General features: G+C 37.0%; 1 protein-coding gene across 1 annotated transcript; it reads left to right on the forward strand.

Moving 5' to 3' along the window:
• Positions 1 to 657: 657 nt before the first annotated feature.
• Positions 658 to 9616, forward strand: NAPEPLD (N-acyl phosphatidylethanolamine phospholipase D). The gene is made up of 4 exons (XM_010076353.1): positions 658 to 962; positions 6261 to 6907; positions 7955 to 8069; positions 9323 to 9616. Exons 1-4 carry the CDS (start codon positions 666 to 668, stop codon positions 9446 to 9448), a joined length of 1185 nt encoding a protein of 394 aa, XP_010074655.1. The 5' UTR covers positions 658 to 665; the 3' UTR covers positions 9449 to 9616.
• Positions 9617 to 14003: the final 4387 nt, after the last annotated feature.

The raw sequence follows: 14003 nt of genomic DNA on the forward strand, positions 1-14003 counted from the left end.
AGTCAGTCCCGTTAAGTTTGTATCAAAATTGTATTTGAAACAGTTACTTTTACTGTTATTACTATAAGCTTTTCCTTCATTTTGGACAAAATAGGAAATAGGACCAAATATCTTTTGTGTTCTGACATTTCTGTATGCATGTGCATCTTGTCAGTAGAAGCAGGGTATTGTTAATGCTACATTAGGTTGCTGCTCTTACTATAAAACAAAGTTGCTATATAGGCAAATCCTAAGGTACTGTATAGTTCCAGTGTCTCTTGTACAAGTTTGCAGGATTGTATTACATCAGGCACTAAATGTCATAAGGGTCAGGAGGAACTTACTATTCTTCCAAAATGCAAATTAAGGAACCCTTCCCCCTCACTTTTGCAGTTGGTAGATAATGGGTTAGTATCTGAAGCTGTGCATACTGGGGAGTAAAATTCTGCTTGAACTACAAAGAGATCTCATGTCTACTTGCCACAGCATGTTTTTGAAGTCTTTTGTGTAATAGCAACTGTTTTAAAAGCATATTTTGTTGAGAAAAAAAAATGCAGTAGATCATAAAATGAGACGGGCAAGCTTGTTTCTAATGTGTGTGAGAACATTCAGTCTTATGATTGTTGTTGTTAGTCCAAGAAAAGATTGATTAATTTAAAATTTATTTTAGTTGTCCTCAAGAAGATATGGATAAGAAAACAGATGAAGAGCAGCCTTTGACTGCATGTAACCAGTACCCTAAAGAAGCGGTGAGGAAACGTCAGAATTCGGGTCGAGGTTCCAGGGGCAGCGATTCTTCCAGGACCTCCAGGAAAAGCTTCAGACTGGACTACAGGTTAGAAGAGGATGTAACTAAATCAAAGAGAGGCAAAGATGGGAGATTTGTCAACCCGTGGCCAACATGGAAATCACCAACCTTGCCAAATATTTTGAAATGGTCCCTCATGGAAAAAAATAACAGCAATGTGCCATGCTCAAAGCAGGTAAATGCTTGCATGTTTTTTGTTCTTGGTTTAGACTGCTTTTACCTCTGCTCTAATCAATAAAATAGAACAGTTTCTAACTCACACTTAATAGGCATCTTTTGGAGACTCTAAGTGTTGTTTTCTGATTTTAGCATCACTTTATTATTTTCAAAAGGTGGGTTGATACTTTTTGCCTCTCTCATGTTTTCTCCTTTCTGTTAGTTCCACGCCCTCTGATTTATCCAGCTCCATTTGTATTTACAAAACCAACAAAAAAGGATCCCTAGCTCAGTCATAAACTACAGTTACTTTGTTTCCTTTTTAATAGGTGTTGCCTTATGAATCATACTACTAATATACTTCACATTGGATGAAATATCTGTGGCATATCTCATGGTTCTATAAAAATAATAATTTTACTTCAGAAAGAAGCACAAAAAACCTATTTCAGTCTTGGGATCCTTTCCAACAATTTACTGTTTTAAATTTGGTGTCCTCCTTCTAGACATTATCTGCACCTTGTAGTAGTAACAGCAGTTTTCAGCATCTGCAGCTTTCTAGGCAGCGTGCTGCATCATGATGCTTTGGCTCACTCCTTGGCATTTTAAATTGCCTTTGACTGCTGCCTTATTCCATATGTGTACGACAGGCTTTGTATCTTGCCAGCACCAGTCAGAAACCTGGTGAGTGACTGAAGTACCTAGAAGGCAGTGCTAAGGTGTACTACAGAGTGCAGGATATACAGCTGTCTGCCAGTGGAGAACTGCAGCGCTCCCCTTTAATTTACAACCTGCAATAAATGGTGATTACCAAGAAATCTACACTGTACCAGTTGTAAAGCTGTCTCTCTGACCCAGTTGGGATTAATTTCGGACTAATTTCATTGCTTTGCATATTAATTTTTTTTAATTAAGTGCCAGCAATTATTCAGGAGCTCAGTGAAACAAGTCAGAAATAGGAAAACCTAGACAGAGATCAGTGCAATGCACTTCTTGAGTCCTCAGCCATTTCAGTGCTTTTTCCAGCTATGTTTGCTCCATGCCTAAATCAACCTGTAAAGCACTTGTGAGCTTGTTTAAAATTCAAACTAAAGGCTCCATACTTTATTTAGTACTACTAGATAGCATGTCCTTCAAGCAGATTCCTACTTCAATTTCCACATTGAGTGTGCCTGGTGATACCCTGCTATGCTGGGCAGGTTCAGTTGATCCCTACCAAGTGCTTTGCATATGTAAAAAAAATCATCCAGGATATGTACTTCACTGTGTAAAAGCTATATATATTATAATTGTGCCCTCACAACAAGCCTTTATCATTATCTAGAATGCATAGACTTTTTGTATTTTCTTTACACTCTTTATTAATAACTTTTTTTCAGTGCTGTTGGAATATCTTTTAATTATTAGTTGTTGGATCAACAATTTATATTGTTCACATTTCTGTAAAATCCAGTGGTATTCCAGCATGCACTAAGCGCCAAAAATCCTAAGCTAATTAGCTAGTCTTACCAAAGCCCATCATGTGTTTCTTCTTGCTTTGCATTAGGAAGGAAAGAACATGGGAGGGGGGAAGGGGCACAGCAGGAAACATTACTCCACTGATGAAGATAAGACAATATTAGGCACACTTTGCTTCTGTTGGTAGCTGATTTGACATTAATGCCATATTTCAAAGGTCTGTTATAATTCTTGTAGTATTAATATGTTTCTGGTTAGTCTGACAGAGAACAAAATGTACTATAGCAGCATAAACTTCCATAAGATTATATATTTCCTTCATTATGTTGTTTTTTTCCTGTTGTATGAGTTTTAAGAATTTCATGTGAAGTATACTGCCAATAGAACTTGTGTTTTAGTTTGAAATCTTACGAGTTGAGTAATTGGCCCTTATTGCTTTAAAAGGTAATTCTGAGGATTTTAGTATACTTTGCAAAATATTAAAAAAACCCAAACAACTCCAAGCACAAAACCCATGCACTGAGAAGTAATTTCTTTAGCTATTTCCTTGTGTGATTTACTGTGATAGCTCAACAAAATGCCTGATTTCTGATCTCATACTGTGAGGAATTGTTGATTTGGATCAGAGGCCTGTGTATCACAAACCTGTAGATCTTATACAGAGTCTGTGCTTTCCAAGTTACACTGCCTTTGTGTTCTGGGCTTGCCTTGAATGTTTTTTTACAGAATTTAATTTAAATAGGTCAGGATACCAATTGTTCGAATGTGCTACTCTTTTATTTATCAGTCCTCTTGTCTGTGTGTCCTTTACAAATGCCTTTTATAGTGAATAGTTCTACCTTTAAATCAACTATTCAAAATACTTAATAGCGTCATTCCTAGTGACATCCTGGTAAAGCCTTTAATAGTGCACATGTTGTGGTTTTACCCCAGTAGGCATTAAGCCCCTCCACAGTGGGATGGGGGAGAGAATTAGAAGGGTAGAAGTGCAAAAACTTGTGGGTTGAGATAACGACAATTTTAAATAAAGAAAAAGCTGCACGCACAAGCAAACTAAAGTAAGAAATTAATTCACTACTTCCAGTCAGCAGGTAGGTTTTTAGCAATTTCCAGGAAAGGCAGGCTCCATCATGTGTAACAGTTTCTTGGGAAGACAAACACCATCACTCCAAATGTCCCTCCTTCTGCCTCCTTCCCCCAGCTTTTATTGCTGAGCACATCATATGGTACGGAATATCCCTCTGGTGAACTGGGGTCAGTTGTCCCAGCTTCTCATGTACCCGCAGCCTACTGGCCTTGAGGCTGTGTAAGCACTGTTCAGCAGTAGCTGAAACATCAGCCTGTTATCAACACTGTTCTCAGCACAAATCTAAAACATAGCACCATAGGAGCTACTAGGAAGAAAACTAACTCTGTCCCAACCAAAACCAGTACAGTATGTTTGAGTCCCAGTTACGAACTCATTGTTCACAACTGCCAATTAGCCAGTTCTTTATCCATTTAGTATTGCTTATTAATATTGCATGATGCTGGTTTTAAAAACGAGTTTGTGTCAAAGGTCTGCAAAAATAAAGTGGATTGATTTAGAGTTCTCGGAATAATTTGTAGTCTATCTCTAAAAGCAGTTACTTAAAAATAACATTGTCCATGAAAAAATGGTATACTGACCTAAATTGCATTATGACAATTAATTATTAAATTCTGTATCTGAGTTTAATTTCTTTGATATAATCTGTTTTGTTGACTTAACCACATGCAGTTGTCCTAATTTCCATTTTCGAGTATTCTGTTAGCTTTGTGGATCTTCCACTCTTGAACTGACGTTTCACAATACAAGAATCTCTGTGGTTCAGATTTCTGCTGCCAGTGTCATTCTCATGTACTTAGAATGAAATAGCGATAAGAAAGTCACGCTTCTTTCTTGGAGTTTGTCTCAGTCTAATACTCATACTTTGTTTATTCTTGTATGAATTGATTGTATTGTAGTAACCTTATATTCAGTTTTATAGAAGGTTATCTATTTCTCATTCCTGAAGACAGTAATGAAACTTTTTCAGTAGACATGCCTTGTCCATTAGCTCTCATTAAATTAGTTTCATTAATATTTTATTACTTACAGTAGAATTGCAGGGGGGTGGAAGTGTGTGTGTGTTTGGTTTTTCCCAACATGTGCCCTTCAAATCAATAAAATATTGCAGAGAAAGTAACTTTCCTGAAGCTGTCAAGACTGTTTTATCAAGGGAAATCCTAGACTCCTAAACTGTCACAGCATCAGCTGGACTTTTAAAGGAGCAGGTCAGCTCTGTATGAGCTTGCTGATAGCGCTAATCTGCTATCCTAGACCTAGAGAATGAGAGCAGCAACCACTGCAGGGAGAACCCCACTAGGAACCAGAAGAGCTGGGACATCTGTGATTACAAGGGAGAGAAGAGTTTCAGGAGTTGGTAGATGATGCCTAACACAGGAAAATTATTCTAAAGTGATGTGAGGAGTTCAGACCAGAATGGTTTGGGAGGAGAGCCTTATCCATACTGTGGCAGAGCTGGAGATGGTCAGGAACTCCGAGAAGATTTTGGTTTGGGTTGGTTTTTTTTTTTTTAATAGGAAGTCTCCCATATTTATTACAAATAAAGCTTCTGCCTAAGCATCTCAACCAAACTGCAGTGAAGAACATAACTCCAGTTCAAAATGAGAGAATGGTAGTTGGACAATGAGTTTCAGTAGATAATGTACAGCCATGGCCTCTTTTGTGACAGCTTGAGGCTACACAGAGTCAAATTTGGAAGCTGTTTGAGCTGAAAGCTGTCTGTTTTCCTCCCCTGGATTAATGTTCAGCTGGATCAGTTCTCTGACCTGTCAGGCTTGAGTGGGGACTGCGTAAGTATTCATGCTGGAACAAGAGAGGAGGTGGGGGAAGGTTTCCATAACTTTTTTACATGAGAGTATGGATTAGGTTGATTTAAAGTCATTCATTGGACTGCACCCTGAACATATAGGGAGATCAGTATAGTGATTTATTCAGTAATAATTCATCTTTAGTTACCTTGCAGGCTTCAATAAAACATCATGAGAAGCATAGCTAAGTGCCTTAAGATCCATTTTAAAAATGAGTTTGTGTTTTATGAACGTTCATTGGATTATTGGCAGGAGGGGAAGAGAGAATTGCAAAAGCTAACATTAGCCAAGCGAGGTTAACCTGCGTGTCCTGCTTCTATATGTAATGGAGAGAGAGGGGGGGGTTCTGGTAAAGGCTAATAAGATGGAGCTTTTGTGGAGTGCTGTTGGGAACATGGCATTCTCTTTCATTTGTGTGTTTGTGACTTATTTGGGCTATGACTTAGGGGATGCATCATTTAGTTGCACAAGCTAAACTTGAACATTTGTTACAGCAACAGTGTGTATATACATATATATATTGGAACTTGATGATCTTTGGGGTCCTTTCCAACCCTAACCATTGTATGATTCTATGATATATATTCTTTTCCAGGTTGGGGAAGGCCAACTGACTGCAAAGCCTTTCCCAGGATGCTGTCAGGGCCTTGCAGTGCTTTCACTGCAATGCTTTCAGACTCTATTAGTTGGTCTCCTGGCCTGCTGCGATACTCTTGAGCTCTCTCTTCTCTCTCTTGACAGAGAAGTGTAGATGTTACAAAAATGTAAAATGAAATTAGGAGGAAGTAGCTGGGGAAATGCTTGTTAAAAAGGCGTCTGTTTTGTGTTGCAGTTCTCCGATTGCCTAAAAATATAAACAAAGCACAAGTCTTGACTGTAGTGATTTGTGCCTTGTATGCAGTTTTTGTTCTACCGCCAACTACATTCTGAAATCTCTCATGCATATTGTGTTCTTTTTTGCTAGGAACTCGATAAAGAGCTTCCAGTACTAAAACCTTACTTTGTTCAAAAGCCGGAGCTTGCTGGGAAGACAGGAACTGGTATGCGAGTCACGTGGCTGGGACATGCCTCGCTTATGGTGGAAATGGATGAACTTATATTTCTTACTGACCCAATCTTTAGCCAGCGAGCTTCCCCTACTCAGTTGATGGGTCCCAAGCGCTTCCGAGGACCTCCATGCACAGTACAGCAGCTCCCCAAAATAGATGCCGTCGTGATCAGCCACACCCATTATGATCACTTGGACTACAACACTGTAACGAGTTTAAATGAACGCTTTGGGAGTGAGCTGCGCTGGTTTGTGCCTCTGGGGCTCTTGGACTGGATGCAGAGATGCGGTTGCGAGAATGTGATTGAACTGGATTGGTGGGAAGAGAACTGCGTCCCTGGTCACGATGCGGTAACTTTTGTCTTCACCCCTTCTCAACATTGGTGCAAAAGGACTGCGACAGATGACAACAAGGTTCTTTGGGGCAGCTGGTCTGTCTTGGGACCATGGAATAGGTTTTTCTTTTCAGGAGATACTGGATATTGTGTTGCTTTCGAACAGATAGGTAAAAGGTTTGGACCTTTTGATCTTGCAGCCATCCCCATTGGAGCTTATGAGCCAAGGTATGAAAATCAAAGTTTGATCAAAATACATAAATCAAATTATATACTGATGACAAAAAAATACACCCAGAAGTGAAAACTGTAGGTATACTCTGTTAAGAATATAAAACAGAATATAGAGGCAAAAGAAGGAAATTGCTGAGGCAAAAGGACATTGCTGAATGACAAAAACAAATAGTAGGCAATCAGAAGATGGAGCTGAAATGTCCAGGATGCTTGTCTGTGTATGTGTGATGTTCTTAGAGAGTTTTTTCTTCAGGCTTAAGCACAGCAAGGATGAATCAGCTGGTTTTCTTCCATGAAAAATCTTGAGTAACAATCTGGAATTACTATGTGGCTTTTTTTCTGAAATGGCATCACTTAATCCAGCCCATTTGGATGCATGCAATTTGCTGCATTTTTCTCTTGCTTCAGTCTTTCCACTATTTTTGCAACTTATCTGGAGATAAAGATGACTCCTTTATAGAGTGTGAAAGATCCGTTTAGGCATTGGTATCCTACTAACAACAGGGTATCTGAACTTTTAAATGATAATGCTCATATCATGCTAGAAGCAAAGCATGTATAGGCTGGGAAAGGAAGATAGGAATCAGAATAACATGGTAAAAATCTGGTATCTTTCAAGAATTGCCAAATTATCTCTTCTGCTTTACCACTGTTCCCTTAGGCTATCTTCCAAAGCACATGCTTTTTGGTGTGCGCTGCTAGCATGAAATTTTTTCAGGGATGGATTTAAATCTATGGCCTTAATGCCTCAAGGCACCAATAATATGTCTTTATACTGATAAAAATATAGATAAGGGGGGAAAAAAGTTTGAAAAGGGGAATGAAATACATGTACTGGTATTTTGCAGGTATGTTGGCATATTCCAGCTTGTTGATTTTGAGCATTCTAATATGTTATTCAGACATACATGCTCCATTATTTTTTTTTATTGGGTGAGGATATTTATTTTTTTGTAGATTCTTGCAACTTACCCAATTAAAGTACAGAAATCTTGCACTGAATTAGGTGACACCAAAAAAACTTATTTTGTGTTTTGGTAGGTGGTTTATGAAATACCAGCATGTGGATCCTGAAGAAGCAGTAAGAATCCACATTGACGTTCAAGCAAAGAAGTCTGTAGCAATTCACTGGGGGACGTTTGCTTTAGCAAATGAGGTAAATTTAAACACTATATGTAAGCTCAGATTTCCTGTCATTTTTTTCAGTCGTTAATGAAGCTTTGCTCTTGCAATTTAACTTATATATCTGTAAATGTATACTTAAAATATGAACTTTGTATGAGTGAAAAGTTGTTGGTATATGTACTGCAGTTAAAAACAATGCTTAGCTTTTCATAAGCAATTACATAAAATATTTCCACAGGTAAGATTAATTTGAAAGTACAGAGTTATTGAAACAAATGTGGAGGATTTTTGATATCTGAAAGCTGAGGAACCTGAAAGGTAGGGACACATGCTATAATAAAAGTAAACTCAGCAGTGCATCACTTTGGAGACAGTAAGAATTGCATGCCTGTAGGTCAATAGGGTATTAATCATGTCTGTCTAGTAAATAAATTGAATAGTATTTTAAATAGTTGATTCATAGTTAAATACCAGCAAGAATATGAAAAACTGAGTTATTCTGAGTTGCTGATTTTTTTATTTTTTTTTTAATTCCCCCCCACCAAGTCCCCCATTCTAATAAGGAGGTTACGCAGGTACCTTATCAGTGACTAAAAATGCAGTGAAAGGGCAGGATCTGCTGGTTTTCAACTTTGCATCAGTTGCATCACTTTATCTTAGAACTCAATCCTGATGCTGTTAGCTATGTTCACCTGGTGTGTCATCTTTTCTTTAACTTGGATATAACATTTTCTATCCACAATGCATCTAATAAGCTGTGTCGCTAGTGCCCACAGTACAAATGCTACTGTGTATTTAGAAGCACAAAAAAATGGATGACTTCTCCCTCTTGATGCCTTTTCTGAAATGTAACAAATACAATGAAGGAAGTTCAGGGGGACCTCATTGAAATGGCACTAGTCTTTAAACAGTAAAGCTGACAACTTTGTTTTACTAAGCAAGGGAAAGCGCCATCTGCTGACCTGCTAACCCTTCCTCCTCCGTGCCAGCAACACGGAATCGCCGTATTTCTGCTTTTGAGAGATGTAGTTCAATACATTGAACAAGACTGACTTTTGGATCATAGGTTGTGCCTTGCTAGTTACTCTACAACTGTAAATCAGCATTCTTATAGTTTCAAAACTGAAAATGAAATCAAACATTTTAATTTGACAAATATATACTCCCTCTTTTTAGGTAATGGTTAAAATGTAAACCATTTCTTGTGCAGAGCAGTGATAGTCTTTCCTTCCCCCAAATGCTGCAATGGTGTATTTTCCAGCATATTATTCTTATTTTTTCCAGTATTACTTGGACCCTCCAGTTAAGCTGAATGAAGCTCTTGAAAGATACGGCTTGAAAAAAGAAGACTTCTTTGTCTTAAACCATGGAGAATCACGGGACTTGAGTACAAATGATGGGGTTGAATAATGAAACAGTAGCAGTTCCTTGTAAGCCTCCTTTGGTTTGAACTAGCAACTAATGTTACAAATATTAATATGATGTACTTACAAAGTAGACTTTTTGGAGTGAATTGGATTTTTAGATGCCAGGTTTGTCAGTTTCATAAATAAAACTTGCATACAAGTTTCATGATACATTTATGATACATTTTACTAGTTACACTTTTTAAATTTTGAGAGGTGATCTAAAAACTGATTAACATATAAGGTGTTGTCTGGGAATAACTTGCAGTTTCAACTCTTATGTACACCACTGATAAATTACTTTTTTTTTTTTAAACTCTTCATTTTACCTGCAATAGCAATAATAACCTCAGCACAGGACATATTCTTAGAATTAATGGCTGACTTGAATTAGTCATTGTTAGAATGTCATCTCCCACTTGTTAGTCATTAATCTTCAGGTTATGCCCTGTACGTTGATAGCTTCACTGTATGTTTTGTGGGGTGGAGTCTTCCAATACAGTTGTGTTGTTAAAGCACAAGCACAGTAAAATAAATATTTTACTGAATGCTTCTACATTTTCTTATATTGACGAACCACAAAAGCTGAATTTTACAGTGATCTAAAGAAACGTGCCTTTTAAAGAGAGAGATAATTTAATATTGCATCATTGATGTGTAAAACTTGCTGCTGGCCAGAGTATCTGCACACTTTCATTGTCTTGTCAATATTTTTAACTTACGCCTGCATGTGTCTAAAATAACTTTCTTGTCAAATGCAGTACCTGAAATGGAAGAATCCCTTAAATGGCGCTTGTCTTTGCATTGACTCAGCCTATTATTAAGTTGTGGGGTTTTTTTTTTGTTTTGTTTTGTTTTGTTTTTGTTTTGTTTTTGTTTTTTTAATGAAAAGTCTTAAGCAAGGGCTGTGGTTTTCTTTCTTATGGCTTCCCTTCCCTGTAATTTTAAAGTTGAATGAGAGATTACAACATTGCTCAGTATTGTAAAACTTCACTAAATGTATCTGTAACAAATTGCCGTGCTAATTTACAGAATTAAAGCCTATTGTTGCCAATAAAAAGGGTTGTTATTCTCCTTCATAATTCATTGGCAAATCATTTTTTTGTTCATTATTTGTTTTGGTCTATGGGATGTGTGTGTAGTTTTTTGCTCTTGCTGTGCATTAGATACTGCATGAAGATAAATAAATTTTAAAAAAGGACATTATTTCCCTGCAATTTAAAGACATGAGCTTCTGGTAACTGATAAAAACCAGTTAATGAGGTTTCATGCTAGGAGCAAACTGAAGTAAACTTTTAACTGTTCATAGAATCATGGAAGAGTTTGAGTTGGAAGGGACCTTAAAGATCACTGAGTTCCAACCCCCCTGCCATGGGCAGGGACACCTTCCACTAGCCCAGGTTGCTCAAAGCCTCATCCAGCCTGGCCTTGAACACCTCCAGGGATGGGGCATCCACAGCTTCTCTGGGCAACCTCTTCCACTGCCTCACTGCCCTCGCAGTACAAAATCTCTTCTCAATATCTAATCTAAATCTACCCTCTTTCAGCTTAAAACTGTTACTCTTCGTCCTGTCACTACAGTCCCTGATAAAGAGTTCCTCCCCATCTCTCCTGTAGCCCCCTTCAGGTACTGGAAGGCTGCTCTAAGGTCTCCTGGAGCTTTCTCTTCTCCAGGCTGAACAACTCCAATTCTCTCAGCCTGTCCTCATAGGGGAGGTGCTCCAGCCCTCTGATCATCTTCATGGCTCTCCTCTGGACTTGCTCTAACAGGTCCATCTTTTAAATATTTATATCAGGAAGTCCTAGAAGTCTTATAGATCTTAACACCAACAAAGAACAGCACAAGGAGGCAAAAATGAGGTAGTCAAATTTCTTGATGATGAAGGGTTCTGCAAGAGAGGATTACACTTATAAGGTACTTTTCCTTACATATATTCCTTTGGTGGGATTAATATTTGACAATCATTGAGTTTTCTTTATTTTAAAAAGTAATTCTAGTATGGTCTAGATACATTCACCAGAATGTGTTCAAAAGTGGTTTAAAAGTACTCAGTTGTTCAGTCCTACTTTTGGTGGGCCTCATATTTACACAATAGCATCAATAATGACTTGGATAATATAATGCATATGAAATTTTCATAGTATTCTGGAGGACATCAAGCTGCAGGATGTTTTTAGTACTTTGAAGGACATGGTAAAAACTGAAGTTTTTTTTTTCAGTTTTGAAAGTCATTAATAGACTATTATATAAAATTCTGTATTTTAGAATGAAAGAATGAAGGTAAAACAGAGAATATCTAGATGAGCAGCCACATAGCAGAGAAGTACTGACTTACAAGGATCGGAGACTAAATGTCACTAATGGCATACATTTGTTTTGGATCTGTTAATTCACAGCATTTCTATGTATGACGGTAATTGTTACGCTTTTCTTGATGCTGATTCCATCTAAAGTGTGGGGGCTAAAAAAAATTATACATTTGTGTGAAGACACTTTGGAGAGTCTTGCATGATTTCAAAACGTCTCAGTAGCATTGTTGTAGGAAGAAAGCATTTAAAAATAGCTCTTTCTACACCAGAAAAAGACAACTGAGACAACACTGTAACAAGACTGAGACACACATAACGAGTTTTCATGTATCTTTAGAAAACGGACAATAGTCACTTGTTTCTGTTAGCTATCAAAGGATAAGAGATCAACTTTAATTATCAAAAAGATGATGTTTGAAAAACTTATTTTTACGTTGGAGAACATGGAAAGGGACACCTGGATATCTCCATTGCTCAGCTTAGGAAAGCATAGATTTATGAGATATACCTTGAACAGAGTAGTCTAAGTTCTTGTGTCAGAAGGGAAGGGTGGGATTCATAAATTCTTAATGTCTGACCTAGCCTTTATTTTTCTTTGTTAAATACAGAAGTAGAAAAAAAAACCCTGAATCTACAAGAAGTGGCAAAACATTAAGAGATTGTAATGTAATTTGCCTGTTACAAAATTAACAGTGTTTTTGGAGCAGTGGGAAAGAGAAAGGGAAGTTCACCGTCAATGCAGTGATTGTCAGGTTCGGACTGGGAATCACGCCAACTTCTATTTCTGTCTTAATTGTATTCCTGAGGAGTTAAAACTACCTAGGTAGAAAAATTAGATACATGTAGCATTACCCTGGTATTGATCAGGGCACAGATACCTTGTATTTTCAAGGTCACATTTTTCTTGCAGTTTCGGCTATTTGCAAAGTTGCCTACTGAAAATAAATATTGAATTACAGAAAGAGAGTAATATTTTATTAAGAGCAGGGTGGGTATATTTACTTAGACAAAGCACCTGGTAACAGTTTAGGTAATACAGCTCTCTTAAAAATGGTACAAGGTGGAAAACTTGTTTTCTAGCTTTTACATCTGATGCTTTTTTTTACTTTATGATGTGGTGTTCATGAAGCTTTAGTAGTCTCGTTTAGTGTAAAGCGTTTTCTGCTAGGTTTATGTTAATCAGTGAAACTTCCTTCAGCTTCTTTTATAATGATGTTTATATGTATTCCATTTTATTTAGATTTGACGCTGCATTGATTAAAACTTTATGGGGGCTAACTCAACAGAAGCACTTACTCCAATGACATTCCAGTCGCAGAGAAAAAGGAGTAAACCTCTCCAAGGAAAGCAGGCTCAAGGCCTGCTACAGAACAGGAAACTTCTATAAAGATGTGTATGATACTGTTCTTGTAGACTTTTTTTTTAATAAAGATGAGAGTGTTGAATTGCAGTTGCAGATAATCTTTGATTCAAAATATTCTGAAAAATATGTATGCTTCCCTCAAAGTCACAATTTTAAAGCAAGATAAAATTCTTTTTTTTTTCAAGCATGGAAACTTTGCACAGTTGTGGTTAACTGCACTGCAGTTCTAAATGGAATGGATATACTACGCATATGAGAATGTAGTTTTACAATGTATTCTGTGCAGGTAAGGTGAAAAAAACTCAGGCTGGACAACTTTAACATGCAGCTTTCATTGAAAATACTAATTTTGTAGGAAGCCAATGACAGTTTGTTATTGTTTTTATTTAATATTTTCTAAGATTTACCTGCACCCATTTAGTAGACATCTGATTAATAAAATGTAAATGCCTAATCTCTAATTGCTAAATATTTAACGAATCATTCTATAGAGCTATTTATTCAACAGCTGTAAATAAGGAAACAAAAATTATTACATTGAGAAAAAATATTTCCGTTGACTTTATTAATGCATTTAAAATGTTCACTGTACACATGAAAGTTGTCATATTTTGAACTATTCTTCCCCCTTTATGTACATATATCTCCTGTACAGTGGTTTCTCAGTACTAATTAAGTTATTGCTTTTATCTTGCTCGTAAAAAAAATTAAAATCTGTTATGCTCTGCATTAAATACTGAAACAGAGTGCAATATAACTGATTTGTGCCTCATAATATGGTAGTATTCAGTAAGTTTTTTGGTTGGTTTTTTGTTAAGGTTTTTTTAGCATTGCATTCTTAAGATTAGATATTTTCATCAGGTCAGTCTATTTTTTAAAAAAATAA

The sequence above is a fragment of the Pterocles gutturalis genome, unplaced genomic scaffold (assembly GCF_000699245.1).
Source record: "Pterocles gutturalis isolate BGI_N339 unplaced genomic scaffold, ASM69924v1 scaffold24088, whole genome shotgun sequence".
NCBI lineage: Eukaryota > Metazoa > Chordata > Aves > Pterocliformes > Pteroclidae > Pterocles > Pterocles gutturalis.

Coding starts and splice junctions, on each gene's coding strand:
- NAPEPLD (XM_010076353.1), top strand. CDS start 666: ATGGATAAGAAAACAGATGAAGAGCAGCCTTTGACTGCATGTAACCAG. Junction 963..6,260: donor ATGTGCCATGCTCAAAGCAG/GTAAATGCTTGC, acceptor CTTTTTTGCTAG/GAACTCGATAAAGAGCTTCC. Junction 8,070..9,322: donor CGTTTGCTTTAGCAAATGAG/GTAAATTTAAAC, acceptor TATTTTTTCCAG/TATTACTTGGACCCTCCAGT.